Source organism: Oncorhynchus keta, chromosome 25, assembly GCF_023373465.1.
Source record: "Oncorhynchus keta strain PuntledgeMale-10-30-2019 chromosome 25, Oket_V2, whole genome shotgun sequence".
NCBI lineage: Eukaryota > Metazoa > Chordata > Actinopteri > Salmoniformes > Salmonidae > Oncorhynchus > Oncorhynchus keta.
Genome location: NC_068445.1, coordinates 29,448,029 through 29,462,264, shown reverse-complemented (window position 1 = coordinate 29,462,264; position 14,236 = coordinate 29,448,029). Strand labels below are relative to the sequence as shown.

Genomic DNA, 14,236 nt, shown 5'->3' with positions numbered 1-14,236 from the left:
TTTATCGTCGACTTTTTGAATTTTAAAAAATGACGTTACGTTATGAAACGCTATTTTTTTCCGTTTATCGCACAGTCTTCATAGATCGATATCTAGGCTATATATGGACCGATTTAATCGGAAAAAACACCCAATAGTGATTATGGGACATCTAGGAGTGGCAACAAAGAAGATGGTCAAAGGTAATAAATGTTTTATATTTTATTTGTGCGGTTTGTGTAGCGACGACTATGCTAATTATTTTGTTTATGTCCCCTGCGGGTCTTTTGGGGTGTTACATGCTATCAGATAATAGCTTCTCATGCTTTCGCCGAAAAGCATTTTAAAAATCTGACTTGTTGCCTGTATTCACAACGAGTGTAGCTTTAATTCAATACCCTGCATGCGTATTTTAATGAACGTTTGAGTTTTAACTAATACTATTAGCATTTAGCGTAGCGCATTTGCATTTCCAGAGCTCTAGATGGGACGCCTGCGTGCCAGGTAGGAGCAAGAGGTTAAAGTAGTGATGAAGTCGATCTCTCCTCCACTTTGAGCCAGGAGAGATTGACATGCATATCATTAAGCTCTCAGTGTACATCCAAGGGCCAGCCATGCTCTGTTCTGAGCCATTTGCATTTTTCCTAAGTCCATTTGTGTTGCACCTGACCACACGACTGAACAGTAGTCCAATTCCCACAAAACTAGGGACTGTAGGACCTAGCTTGTTGATAGTGCTGTTAAGAATGCAGAGCAGCGCTTTATTATAGACAGACTTCTCCCCATCCTAGCTAGTGTTATAAATTGATATTGATTTTTTTAACCTTATTTAAATAGACAAGTCAGTTAAGAACAAATTTGTCTTTACAATGCCGGCCTACACGGGCCAAACCCGGACGACGCTGTGCCAATTGTGCACCGCACTATGAGACTCCCAATCACAGACAGTTGTGATACAGCCTGGATTCGAACCAGGGTGTCTGAAGTAACGCATCTAGCACTGAGATTGCAGTGCCTTAGACCGCTGCACCAAATATGTTTTGACCATGACCTCATCTTGCTCAAGTTCAGGGTTTAGTGAATGATTTGTCCCAATTACATTGCTTAGATATTTTTTTTATATTTAGGAATAACTTATTCCTTGTCACCCATTCTGAAACTAACTACTGTCATTTCAGTCGCTGTGGTAGCTGACGAGTGTAGTGTTGAGTCATTTGCATACATGGACACACTGGCTTTATTCAAAACCTGTCGTTAGTAAAGATTGAGAAAAGTAAGGGGCCTAGACAGCTGCCCTGTGGAATTCCTGAGTCTTCCTGGATTTTGTTGTAGAGGCTTCCATTAAAGAACACCCCCTGTGTTCTGTTAGACAGCTAACTTTTTATCCACAATATAGCAGGGGGTGTAAAGCCATAACACAAGTTTTTCCAAGCAACAGATGATTATCTATAATGTCAAAAGCCGCATTGAAGTCTAACAAAACAGCCCCCACAGTCTTTTTATCATCAATTTCTCTCAGCCAATCATCAGTCATTTGTGTAAGTGCTGTGCTTGTTGAAAGTCTGTCAATTTGTTTCCTGTAAAATAGCATAGTATCTGGTCAAACACAATTTTTCCCAAAAGTTTACTAAGGTTTGACTTCTTGCGAGTCCAAACCCGTATCCGGGAGCGTAATCATAGCCTCATGCTCATTACCATAACGCAACGTTAACTATTCATGAAAATCGCAAATTAAATGAAATAAATATATTGAAACACAGGCTTAGCCTTTTGTTAACAACACTGTCATCTCAGATTTTCAAGTATTGATAGCCTAGCATAGCATTAAGCCTAGCATTCAGCAGGCAACATTTTCACAAAAACAAGAAAAGCATTCAAATAAAATAATTTACCTTTGAAGAACTTCGGATGTTTTCAATGATGAGACTCTGTTAATTTTTTCAAAAAAAATTTGTGTAAGAGAAATAGCTCCGTTTTGTTCATCTCGTTTGGCTAAGAAAAGAAAACGAAAATGCAGCGCCAAACTTTTTTCAAAATTTTCTCCATAATATCGACAGAAACATTGCAAAGGTTGTTTAGAATCAATCCTCAAGGTGTTTTTCACAATTCTATTCGATGAAAAATCATTCCTGGCAGTCGGTTTCTCATCAGAGGCAAACAGAAAAATACTGCAGCTGGAGATTACGCAATAATTACGACGGAGGACACCAAGCGACCACCTGGTAGATGTAGTCTCTTATGGTCAATCTTCCAATGATATGCCTACAAATACGTCACAATGCTACAGACACCTTGGGAAAATGTGGAAAAGGTAAGCTGACTCCTAGCTCCTCCACAGCCATATAAGGAGTCATTGCCATGAGGCGGTTTAAAAAAATGCGGCACTTCCTGATTGTATTTTTTTTTCTTTAACATCAGTTCTGTGGCACTCACAGACAATATCTTTGCAGTTTTGGAAACGTCAGAGTGTTTTCTTTCCAAAGCTGTCAATTATATGCATAGTCGAGCATCATTTCGTGACAAAATATCTTGTTTAAAACAGGAATGTTTTTCATCCAAAAATTAAAATAGCACCCCCTAGTTATAAAAGGTTAACAGGCTGATTGGTTGGATATTTGAGGCAGTTAAGGGGGCTTTACTATTCTTAGGTAGGGGAATAACTTTTGCTTGAATTGAAGATGTGGCAATATCGTCCGCTGTTATCCTCAGTAATTTTCCATCTTAAGTTTTCAGACACCGGTGGTTTAGCTTTGTCAAGCCCTGATCTGTTTCACTTGTCCTTGTGATTATCTCCACCCTCCTCCAGGTGTCGCCCATCTTCCCCATTATCCCCGGTGTATTTATACCAGTGTTCTCTGTTTGTCTGTTGCCAGTTCATCCTGTTTGTCAATTCAACCAATGTTTTATCTCAGCTTCTGCTTTTCCCCAGTCTCTCTTTTTCTCGCCCTCCTGGTTTTGACCCTTGCCTGTCCCAGCTCTGAGCTGGAGCCTACGAACGGGCCACGGCTGACCCAGCAGATTTGCACCAGCACCATCTCCTCCCAAGGAGCCACCATTGGTTAGGCACGAGGAGTTGCTTCGCGGTCGGATGGAAGGGTTCCAGGCCGTGACCTAACGTCACAACCTAGCTTTGAACACATTGCGGGAGAAATTCCGTAGGTTGCCTACTATGCAACCTACCACGACGGTATCCTCCCAGCCCCTCAGTAACCCTGGTAGCAGCGCCGTCACCCCGGTTTTCCGGGAATCCCGCTTACCTCCCCCAGAATGCCACAATGGAGATGCTACAAGATGCTACAATGCAGGTGCTTCTACACCTGCATTGCTTGCTGTTTGGGGTTTTAGGCTGGGTTTCTGTACAGCACTTTGAGATATCAGCTGATGTAATATCAGCTGGCTATATAAATCAATTTGATTTGATTTGAGATTCCAAAACCTGCGGGCCTTTCTCTCCCAGTGCTCCCTCGTTTTTGAGCTGCAGCCTTCGTCGTTCCCATCAGACTGCTTGAGGATAGTGTACATCATTACGCTGATGTCTGGGAGGGAACTCGCCTGTGCGGCCACAGCGGTGTGGGAGCAACAATCCGCCGTCTGCCTCAGTCTGGAGGTATTTGTGCTGGAGGAGAGAAGTTTTCAAATCTCCGGTGTCTGGGAGAGAGGCTGGCCAGAGGTTATTCCAGCTTTGGCAGGACTCCTTAAGTGTGGCAGACTATGCAGTGGATTTCCGCACGCTAGAAGCGGAGGGTGCCTGGAGCCCGGAAGAGCTGTTTGACACATTCCTGCATGGAGTATCGGAGGAAGTAAAGGATGAGCTTGCAGCCCGGGAACTACCGGTGGAGCTCACTCATTTGGTTTGACCATCCAGATCGATGGATGGCTACGGGAACGTAGGAGGGAGAAGAGGTCTGATAGCAGTCCCAATCGCTCACTCAAGGATCCCAACTTGTATCTGATGGACTCTGGAAGTCCCCGGCGTCTACGTCCCCGAGAGGATCTGAGCTTACCCGAGTTCCTCCAAGAGCCTCTAAAGATTGCCGATGTGCCTCTTCCCGAGCCGATGCAGATCGGCAGGGCTAGGCTGTCTCCAGCCGAACACGTATGCAGACTTAACGCCCAGCGTTGTCTGTATGCGGTACTGCCGGTCATTATGTGTCAACCTGTCCCTTAAAGAGACCTAGCTCATTGGTAGGAATGAGTACCCAGGTGGGTCTTAAGGACAATTTAGCTTCTCCCCCTACTCGCCCCCCTCTCCATGCCACCCTGCTGTGGGGCGACCAGTCCAAGTCTCTCCAGATACTCATCGACTCGGGAGCCGATATGAGTCTGATGGATGTTACCCAGGTGTCCGAGCTGGGCTTCCCAACTCAACCCCTCTCCATTCCCATGAATGCGCTGGACGGGCGTTCTATAGAATGGGTCACCCACCATACCACCCCCATCAACCTACGAGTGTCGGGGAACCACAGCCAGATGGTCCAAATCCTGCTAATTGAGTCTCTGCAGGTTCCTGTGGTATTGGGATTCTCTTGGCTCCAGCGACACAATCCCTCGATTGACTGGTCTACTGGTGCCATCATGGGCTGGAGCCCGTTCTGCCACACTCATTGCCTGAAATCAGCTGTGCCTGCCACAGGACATCTTCTTGGGGGCTTGGAAATTGCCCTAGACCTCTCCGTCATTCCCGCGGAGTACCAGGACCTCTGGGAGGGGTTCAGTATGTAAGTAAGGCCCGGGCCACTTCGCTTCCGCAACCCCAACCGGTACCCAAGGATGTTAAGCCGGTTGCGCTGGCACGCCTCTATAGCCTCACGGACACACTCCCGGAAGCCGAGACCTTTCTCCCCTGCTCCAAGATCATTAACCCCTCTGCTGTTCGCCCTCTGTTGCCCCGTACCCTCTGTATACTTCCTACTTGAAATCAAATCAAACTTAATTTGTCACATGCGTTGAATACAACAAGTGTAGACCATTCTGTGAAATTCTTACTTACAAGCCCTTAACCAACAGTGCAGTTCAAGAAGAGTTAAGAAATATTTACCAAATAGACTTAAGTAAAAATAAATAATAATAATAACACGGAGGGCATAGTGGGATTTCTTATAAGTGTCCGGATTAGTCTCCTGCTCATTGAAAGCTGCAGCTCTAGCCTTTAGCTCGATGCGGATGTTGTCTGTGATCCATGGCTTCCGGTTGGGATATGTACGTACGGTCACTGTGGGGATGATGTCGTCGATGCACATATTGAAGAAGCCGTTGACTGTGTAAGTGTACTCCTCAATGCCATTTGATGAATCCCGAAACAAATTCCAGTATGTGCTTGCAAAACAGTCCTGTAGTGTAGCATCCGTGTCATCTGACCACTTCCGTATTGAGCGAGCCACTGGTACTTCCCGCTTTAGTTTTTTCCTGTAAGCAGGAATCATGAGGATATAATTATGGTCAAATTTGCCAAATGGAAGATGGGGGAGAGCTTTGTATGCAGCTCTGTGTGTGGAGTAAAGGTGGTCAAGGATTTTGTTCCTCTGGTTGCACATGTGACATGCTGGTAAACATTTTGGTAAAACTGATTTAAGTTTGCCTGCATTAAAGTCCCCGGCCACTAGGAGTGCCGCTTCTGGGTGGGCATTTTCTTGTTTGCTTATGGCCTTATCGCATTGGTTGAGAGCGGTTTTAGTGGCAGCTTCGTTCTGTGGTGGTAAATAGACGGCTACGAATAATCTAGAGGAGAACACTCTTGGTAAATAGTGTGATCTACAGTTTATCATAAGATACTCTACCTCAGGTGAGCATTACCTCGAGACTTCTTTAATATTAGACATCGCGCACCAGCTATTATTGACAAATAGACACACACCCCCACACCTCGTCCTACCAGACGTAGCTTCTCTGTTCTGCCGGTCCATGAAAACTCCCGCCAGGTCTATATTATACGTATCATCTCAGTGAAACATAAGATATTACAGTTTTTAATGTCCCGTAGGTAGGATAATCTTAATCGTAGGTCATCAATTTTATTTTCCAATGTTTGCACGTTAGCAAGAAGAACGGATGGCAGGGGGAGTTTACTTGCTCGCCTACAGATGCTCAGAAGGCAGCCCAATCTACGGCCCCTTTTCCTGTTTCTTTTCTACAAGAAAATGATGGGGATCTGGGCCTGTTCCAGTGAAAGCAGTAAATCGTTCTCGTTAATAAAGTAAAAAGTTTCTTCCAGTCCGCGGTGAGGAATTGCTGTTCTGATGTCCAGAAGTTATTTTTTTCGGTCATAAGAGACAGTAGCAGCAAAATTATTTTACCAAATAAGTTAAACTAACAGAATTGCACAATTGGTTGGGAGCATGTAAAACGTCAGCCATGTTCTTCAGCGCCATCAGGTCTTCATCACATTTTCATGTGTCTAGATGTAAATCCATGTCTCACAGTCCTTGTCTCCTGTTTCCAGGCCCACCCCTCTCCCCCGTCTCATCAATGACCAACCGGCATACAAGGTGAGACGTCTCCTGAAGGTTCGACCTCTGAGCAGGGGTTTCCAGTACCTGGTTGACTGGGAGGGTTATGGCCTGGAGGAGAGGTGCTGGGTCTCCACTAGGGACATCCTGGACCCAGGCCTCATCTTTGAATTCCAACGCCGACACCCCGCTCAACCAGGTATGCGCCCAGGTTGGACACCAGGTGGCGTCCCTAGAGGGGGGGCTGTCACACCCTAATCTGTTTCACCTGTCCAGTTCATCTTGTTTGTAAAGTCAACCAGCGTTTTTGTCTCAGCTCCTGCTTTTCCCCAGTCTCTCTGATTTTCGCCCTCCTGGCTTTGACCCTTTCCTGTCTTGACTCTGAGCCCGCCTGCCTGTAAACTCTGCCTGCCCCTGACCCTGAGCCTGCCTGCCGTCCTATACCTTGTCCACACCACTCTGGATTATCGACCCCTGCCTGACTTGACCTGTCGTTTACCTGCCCCTCTTGCCGTAATAAACATTGTTACTTCAACACAGTCTGCATTTGGGTCTTACCTGAAACATAATAGTCATTGTTGATAGACAAAAACAATTTCACCTCTTCCACAATTACTTTACAGAATAAAAAATGACAATGCTTGTCTTTCATAATTTGGTTAGATATACAGTACCAGTCAAAAGTTTGGACACACCTAGTCATTCAAGAGATTTTCAATATTTTTACTATTTTCTACATTATTGAATAAAAGTGAACACATCTCAACTATGAAATAACACATATGGAATCATGTAGTAACCAAAAAAGTGTTACATTTAAAAATATATATTTTATATTTTGATTCTGCAGTGGCCACCCTTTACCTTGATGACAGCTTTGTACACTCTTGGCATTCTCTCAACCAGCTTCACCTGAAATGTGTTTCCAACAGTCTTGAAGGGGTTCCCTTATGCTGAGCACATGTTGGCTGCTTTTCCTTCACTCTGCGGTCCAACTAATCCAAAACCATCTCTATTGGGTTGATGTCGGGTGATTGTGGAGGTCAGGTCTTCTGATGCAGCACTCCATCACTCTCCTTCTTGGTCAAATAGCCCTTACACAGCTTGGAGGTGTGTTGGGTCATTGTCCTGTTGAAAAATAAATTATAGTCCCACTAAGCGCAAACCAGATGGGATGGCATATCGCTGCAGAATGCTGTGATAGCCATGCTGGTTAAGTGTGCCTTGAATTCTCAATAAATCGCTGACAGTGTCACCAGCAAAGCACCCCCACACCATCACACCTCCTCCTCCATGCTTCACAGTGGGAACCACACATGCGGAGATCATCTGTTCACCTATTCTGTGTTTCACAAAGACACAGCGGCACCAAAAATCTCAAATTTGGGCTCAACAGACCAAAAGACAGATTTCCACTGGTCTAATGTCCATTGCTCATGTTTCTTGGGCCAAGCAAGTCTCTTCATCTTATTGGTGTCCTTTAGTAGTGGTTTATTTGCAGCAATTAGACCACGAAGGCCTGATTCATGCAGTCTCATCTGAACAGTTGATGTTGAGATGTTTCTGTTTCTTGAACTTTAAAGCATTTATTTGGGCAGCAATCTGAGGTGCAGTTAACAATGAATTTATCCTCTGCAGCAGAGTTAACTCTGGGTCTTCCTTTCCTGTGGTGGACCTCATGAGAGCCAGTTTCATCATAGCGCTTGATGGTTTTTGCAACTACACTTGAAGAAACTTTCAAAGATCTTAAAATGTTACTTATTGACTGCTTATTACACACCACAGACCAACAAATATTCGTCACATCAACAACATGGGAATCACTACAAAACTTATTGTATGTCGTCTTATAAACAATATTAGGCCCAGCCATTGGAACTTTGGTTTTCCTAAACATATTGTGATCACTACATCCGATGGATTTGGATACTGCTTTCAAACACATTTCTGCAGCATTAGTAAAGAAAGGACCAATACAGGTTGATGATTTCATTCCTGTACTGATTGTAACTACACTGGTAGGTTGATTGATAACCTGAACCAGGTTGGAGGCAGTAGTTACAGTTATGAAGCCTTCCCTTGAGTGGGCAGTGTCACGTCTGCTCCCTCTCTTCCCCCTGCTGCTTGAGGGTGCCAGACTGCCCTGCATCACACACTCCTTCCCTCCATTAATCACACCTGCCTTCCCTCGTCACGCGCATCAGCGAAATTGGACTTACCTGGACTCACTCATCTGTTTATTTCCTCCCCTATATTTGTCAGTTCCCTTGTTCTGTTCCCCACTGCTGTATTGATTGTCTTTTGTTTGTGTTACTTGTTTGCTGACGCTGTTCCTGTCTCGTTCCATGTCCGTTATTTATTAAATGTTTTACTGTCCGTACCGGCTTCGTCTCTCCAGTTTCATCCATGTGATAGGCAGCCTGATGAAAGCCAGTCAATATTTAAATCACCCAGAAAGTATACCTCACTATTGATATCACATATAATATCAAGCATTTCACAGATGTTATCCAGATACTGACTGTTCGCTGTTGGTGGTCTATAGCACCTTCCCACCAGAATGGGCTTTAGGCGAGACAGATGACCTGTCGCCATATTACTTAAACAGTATTTAAAATTAGATCCTCTCTAAGCTTGACAGGAATGTGGTTCTGAATATAGCCACACCTCCACCTTTGGCATTTCTGTATTTTCTGTGGCTTTTATAACCATGTGTTGCTACCAATGTATCATCAAAGGTATTATCTAAGTGAGTTTCAGATATTTTCCGAATATGTCATCTGTTACTAGCAAATTATTGATTTCATGAACCTTGTTTCTAAGCTACATATGTTAACGTAGGCTATTTTCAATTTTAAACACTTTTCTGGGAGGCTTAATTGTTTTTGTTGCTTAGCTGAGGTAGACATGCTCGGGTTATTTTTTTATTAGTGCAGGGTGAGCTGCACATAGTGGACTTCCTACTAGGGCACACCAGCTCTACTTACATTATTACTCTGGTTCATAGTGTTAGCAGTTAATGTTATTCTTCAATAACACAAACTCCAAAGCAAATCAGGGGGAGAAAAATAGTTTATTTGAGAAGGACAAATCCATAGACATTATGCTGGGAGTTAGATGTTCAGTCTCCACTGTCCTCAGCTTTTCTCCACATAACAAAGGAACAGGATGCCATTTATAGCCCCCCACCCTAGCTGGGCGTTGACCAATCAGAAATTCTTCCAGTACAACTGGGCCAATGGCCAAATAACAAGCATCCTGCTCCAGACTCAACGTACAGACCAATGAAAACATGGCACACGTAGCTCTGAGTCCAGGACTGACATCCCACAGATTCTAAACAGCTGTTGACCTGAAGACCAACTATTTACATTGATCCCTGTTGATTGTTAATTCTAGTACTCTCGTCCTCTGCGTTGTGTATTTATCTTCAAAATATTCTTATAATAGGGTCATGATTACTGCATACAATAGCTGTGGGATCAGCAGAGGCCTTCAGGGCAGTAAGAGGGACATACATTAGGTTACTTACATTGTTTTCCAACGACCCTAGGATAATGTACATTTGCTGACTCATTATGACAACTCAGTGACACAAAGTAGGGATTAAATGAGCTGGACTTGGGTCATTGATAAGTCATTGTCTCAACTCAGCCTTATAATACTGTGAAAAGATCCAGGATCTCAAAAATGTCGGTGGAGACCATCCTCCTTATAATACAAGCTTTGTTTCCATAAGGTATCAAATTTGTCAATAAATGTTACATCCACAGAGCTGCAATAGTAAATGAAGGAGCGGAGACAGGTTGATGACAGATTTTTAATCCTTCAGATATTTGAGACCTGGATTTTGTATGTGTGCCATTCAGAGGATGAATGGGCAAGACAAAATATATCCACTTGGCTTTGAATGGGGTATAGTGGTAGTAGGTGCCAGGCGATTTCAGTATGTCAAGAACTACAAGGTTGCTGTTTTTTTATTTTTACGCTTCACATTTACTTGTGTGTATCAAGAATGGTCCGCCACCTAATGGACATCCAGCCAACTTGACACAACTGTGAGAAGCATGGACCAGCATCCCTGTGGAATGCTTTATACACCTTGTAATCCATTTCCTGACAAATTGAGGGTTAAAGGGGGTGCAACTCAATATTCGGAAGGTGTTTCTAATATTTTGTACAGTGTGTGTGTGTGCATGTTTTTGCAGTTTGAAAACACGGCATGTGTTTGCTATATGAAGCACCCTGTAAATCCATCAACCAGCCCTATTTCACCGCAGTGTGAATATAATTTGCAAAAGCAGCGATGCAGTTCCATATACCAGGGTAGGAGCATTGGAGCAATAAAGCATCACTAAGTTTGTAATTCATAATTTGTTTTTCTCTCTGTCTGTGTTGCTGGTAATTGGTTATGGCCCTCTGAACGCCTAATGGCTGCGGTCATGTGGTTGGGTGATCTGGTGTGGTTGTATTCTGTAATAAGTCTGTAATAACTCTCTCTAACTCTCGCTGACTCTCTCTCTCTAAATGTTTACCTATTTTCTATGTCTCTCTCTCTAACTCTTTCTACCTCTTTTCTGTCTCTCTCTCTTCTCTCTTGTCGGCAGGTGGAGTGGCTGAAGAACGAGGAGCTGGTGAGCTCCCTGACGGATGACAACATTGACACCCGAGCTGACCACAATCTCATCATCAACGAGGCACGACTGTCCGACTCAGGAAACTACACGTGCCTGGCCAGCAACATCGTGGCCAAAAGACGCAGTTCCACAGCCACTGTGGTTGTTTTCGGTAAGGCTCCGGTCCCAGCCCCAGTCACTAACTGACTGTGTTTGTCTGTTGTCGGACACAGTGTTTGTGTTTGTCTGTTCCTGGACACAGGAAATAACCTGTTAAGCCTAGTCCTATTTTAAGAAAATACTCCATCGAACATGCTTTTTAGTCAGGACTGGACTGGGCTTAATCTTTGTCTGGGAAACCAGTCTGTAGTGTTAACAGGGTGCCTCAGATCTATTTGAGTGTTTCATGCCCCAACACAAGTGATACAGAGACCCATCTTAGTGTTTTTCCCTTTTTCCCTTTATTTAGATAAATGTATTATTCAAAGAGTCAATTGACTGCCTCCCCTTTGAAATCAATGTGTATTTTATGAAAGGGAATAAGATACTGTGTCTTAATCTCATTTAAAGGAGTGTTGCTTATTAATTACGCATTTGCTAGAGGCCTTGGAGCAATTCAGGAGCTCACAAAATGTTGGTAAATATGTTCCTCCATGTCCCCACACATACAAATGACAGAGCAAACAAATCAGACCAAAGGGGTTGGCGACTCAGTAATATAACCTCTCATTCATTCAGTTTTAAACTGCCCAACTATGTGAATGTGCCGTGGCCTGTTTGAATGGATTAGTCTTACCAATTTTTCTCCTTGATACAAAGTGCTTTCACAATTGAACTGGCAATTAACTTAAGAGTAGTGCAAATTTTCCACCTTTGGTGTACTGTACACAATATGCTCAAGAATCTATTGATGTAACATCATGGAGCATTGCTAATCATTAATACCTCTAAACTGTTGTCTGTATAGTTAACTCTGTAGGAGAGTTGATTAACTTCAAAGGCAAATCAGCAGTTGAAACAATAATAAAGTGTACTCCCACACCACTGTTTCAGTGAAAAGAGGGATGAGCTGGAGATATGTAATCATTCTCAAATTCATAGAAAGAACTATGGATGTAAAGACTGATATAAAAATTATCATTATAACCAGCGTGTTTTGAGGCTATGGAGTGTTTGGTTACATTTACTTTGTTTACAAGCTTTGGAGTTAAACAAGCTTATATTTTGGGTTCTGATAGGGTATGACAGTTGAACTAAGCTCATGAGAAATGTACAAGTTGGTCGCTGTGGAGATCCTATGACGGTGCCATGTTGAAAGTCTCAGAGCTCTTCAGTAAGATACCAAGAGTGTGCAATCAAATCAAATCAAATTTATTTATATAGCCCTTCGTACATCAGCTGATATCTCAAAGTGCTGTACAGAAACCCAGCCTAAAACCCCAAACAGCAAACAATGCAGGTGTAAAAGCACGGTGGCTAGGAAAAACTCCCTAGAAAGGCCAAAACCTAGGAAGAAACCTAGAGAGGAACCGGGCTATGTGGGGTGGCCAGTCCTCTTCTGGCTGTGCCGGGTAGAGACTATAACAGAACATGACCAAGATGTTCAAATGTTCATAAATGACCAGCATGGTCGAATAATAATAAGGCAGAACAGTTGAAACTGGAGCAGCAGCACAGTCAGGTGGACTGGGGACAGCAAGGAGCCATCATGTCAGGTAGTCCTGGGGCACGGTCCTAGGGCTCAGGTCCTCCGAGAGAGAGAAAGAAAGAGAGAATTAGAGAGAGCATATGTGGGGTGGCCAGTCCTCTTCTGGCTGTGCCGGGTGGAGATTATAACAGAATGTGGCCAAGATGTTCAAATGTTCATAAATGACCAGCATGGTTGAATAATAGTAAGGCAGAACAGTTGAAACTGGAGCAGGAGCATGGCCAGGTGGACTGGGGACAGCAAGGAGTCCTCATGTCAGGTAGTCCTGGGACATGGTCCTAGGGCCCAGGCCAGTTGAAACTGGAGCAGCAGCATGGCCAGGTGGACTGGGGACAGCAAGGAGTCATCATGTCAGGTAGTCCTGGGGCATGGTCCTAGGGCTCAGGTCCTCCGAGAGAGAGAAAGAAAGAGAGAAGGAGAGAATTAGAGAACGCACACTTAGATTCACACAGGACACCGAATAGGACAGGAGAAGTACTCCAGATATAACAAACTGACCCTAGCCCCCCGACACATAAACTACTGCAGCATAAATACTGGAGGCTGAGACAGGAGGGGTCAGGAGACACTGTGGCCCCATCCGAGGACACCCCCGGACAGGGCCAAACAGGAAGGATATAACCCCACCCACTTTGCCAAAGCACAGCCCCCACACCACTAGAGGGATATCAATCAAGGCAAAGGGTGGCTACTTTGAATAATCTTAAATATAAAATATATTGATTTCGATTTGTTTAACACTTTTTTGGTTATTACATGATTCCATATGTGTTATTTCATAGTTTTGGCATCTTCACTATTATTCTACAATGTAGAAAATAGTAAAAATAAAGAAACAATAGATGTCAACTTTTGACTGGTACTGTAAGTCAGAAAATGGATGTAGCAACTGCTGATTGCCCTTTTAAATAAAGTTTCCCTCTCTTTATCATTCTCTCCCTAACGCACCCCCATATCTCCCTAACGGACCCCCCTATCTCCCTAACTCACCCCCATATCTCCATAACTCACCCACATCTATCTCTCTGTAGTGAATGGTGGATGGTCACTGTGGACAGAGTGGTCTCCCTGTAATGTTCCCTGTGGTCGAGGTGTCCAGAAACGCTCCCGTACCTGTACCAACCCTGCCCCGCTTAATGGAGGGGCTTTCTGCCAGGGCATGTCTGTGCAGAAGATCACCTGTAATGCCCTCTGTCCAAGTAAGCTCTTCTACCTCATGAAGTACTGTATGGCTGGTGAATAGACTTAGCCTTGTTCGACCATGATCTTGCGAGATCACATTCAGTTTCTCTACTCACAGAGGTCATTAGGTTTCACCTGGAAAGAAAAGACTGGTATCTTCTGGGAATGTCTCCAAGGGTTAAGCCATTTGACTTTCAAGGATAGTATGTTCAACTTTATGATTTGTTGAATATAGTAGGCTAGTGTGCCATGCCAGCATCTAGGTGCAGAGTCAACATCTGGATATGCAAGACTATAAATACTGT

General features: G+C 43.9%; 1 protein-coding gene across 4 annotated transcripts in view; it reads left to right on the top strand.

Annotated features, from left to right (window-relative positions):
- The window catches only part of LOC118358507 (netrin receptor UNC5D-like), a 238,465-nt gene that overhangs the window by 172,822 nt on the left and 51,407 nt on the right, over positions 1 to 14,236 (top strand). For all 4 annotated transcript variants that reach the window (XM_035736420.2, XM_035736418.2, XM_035736417.2 and 1 more), the window contains 2 exons: positions 11,033 to 11,213; positions 13,781 to 13,948. In XM_035736420.2, coding sequence (XP_035592313.2) covers positions 11,033 to 11,213; positions 13,781 to 13,948 — 349 coding nt within the window. The remainder of the gene's footprint in view (positions 1 to 11,032; positions 11,214 to 13,780; positions 13,949 to 14,236) is intronic.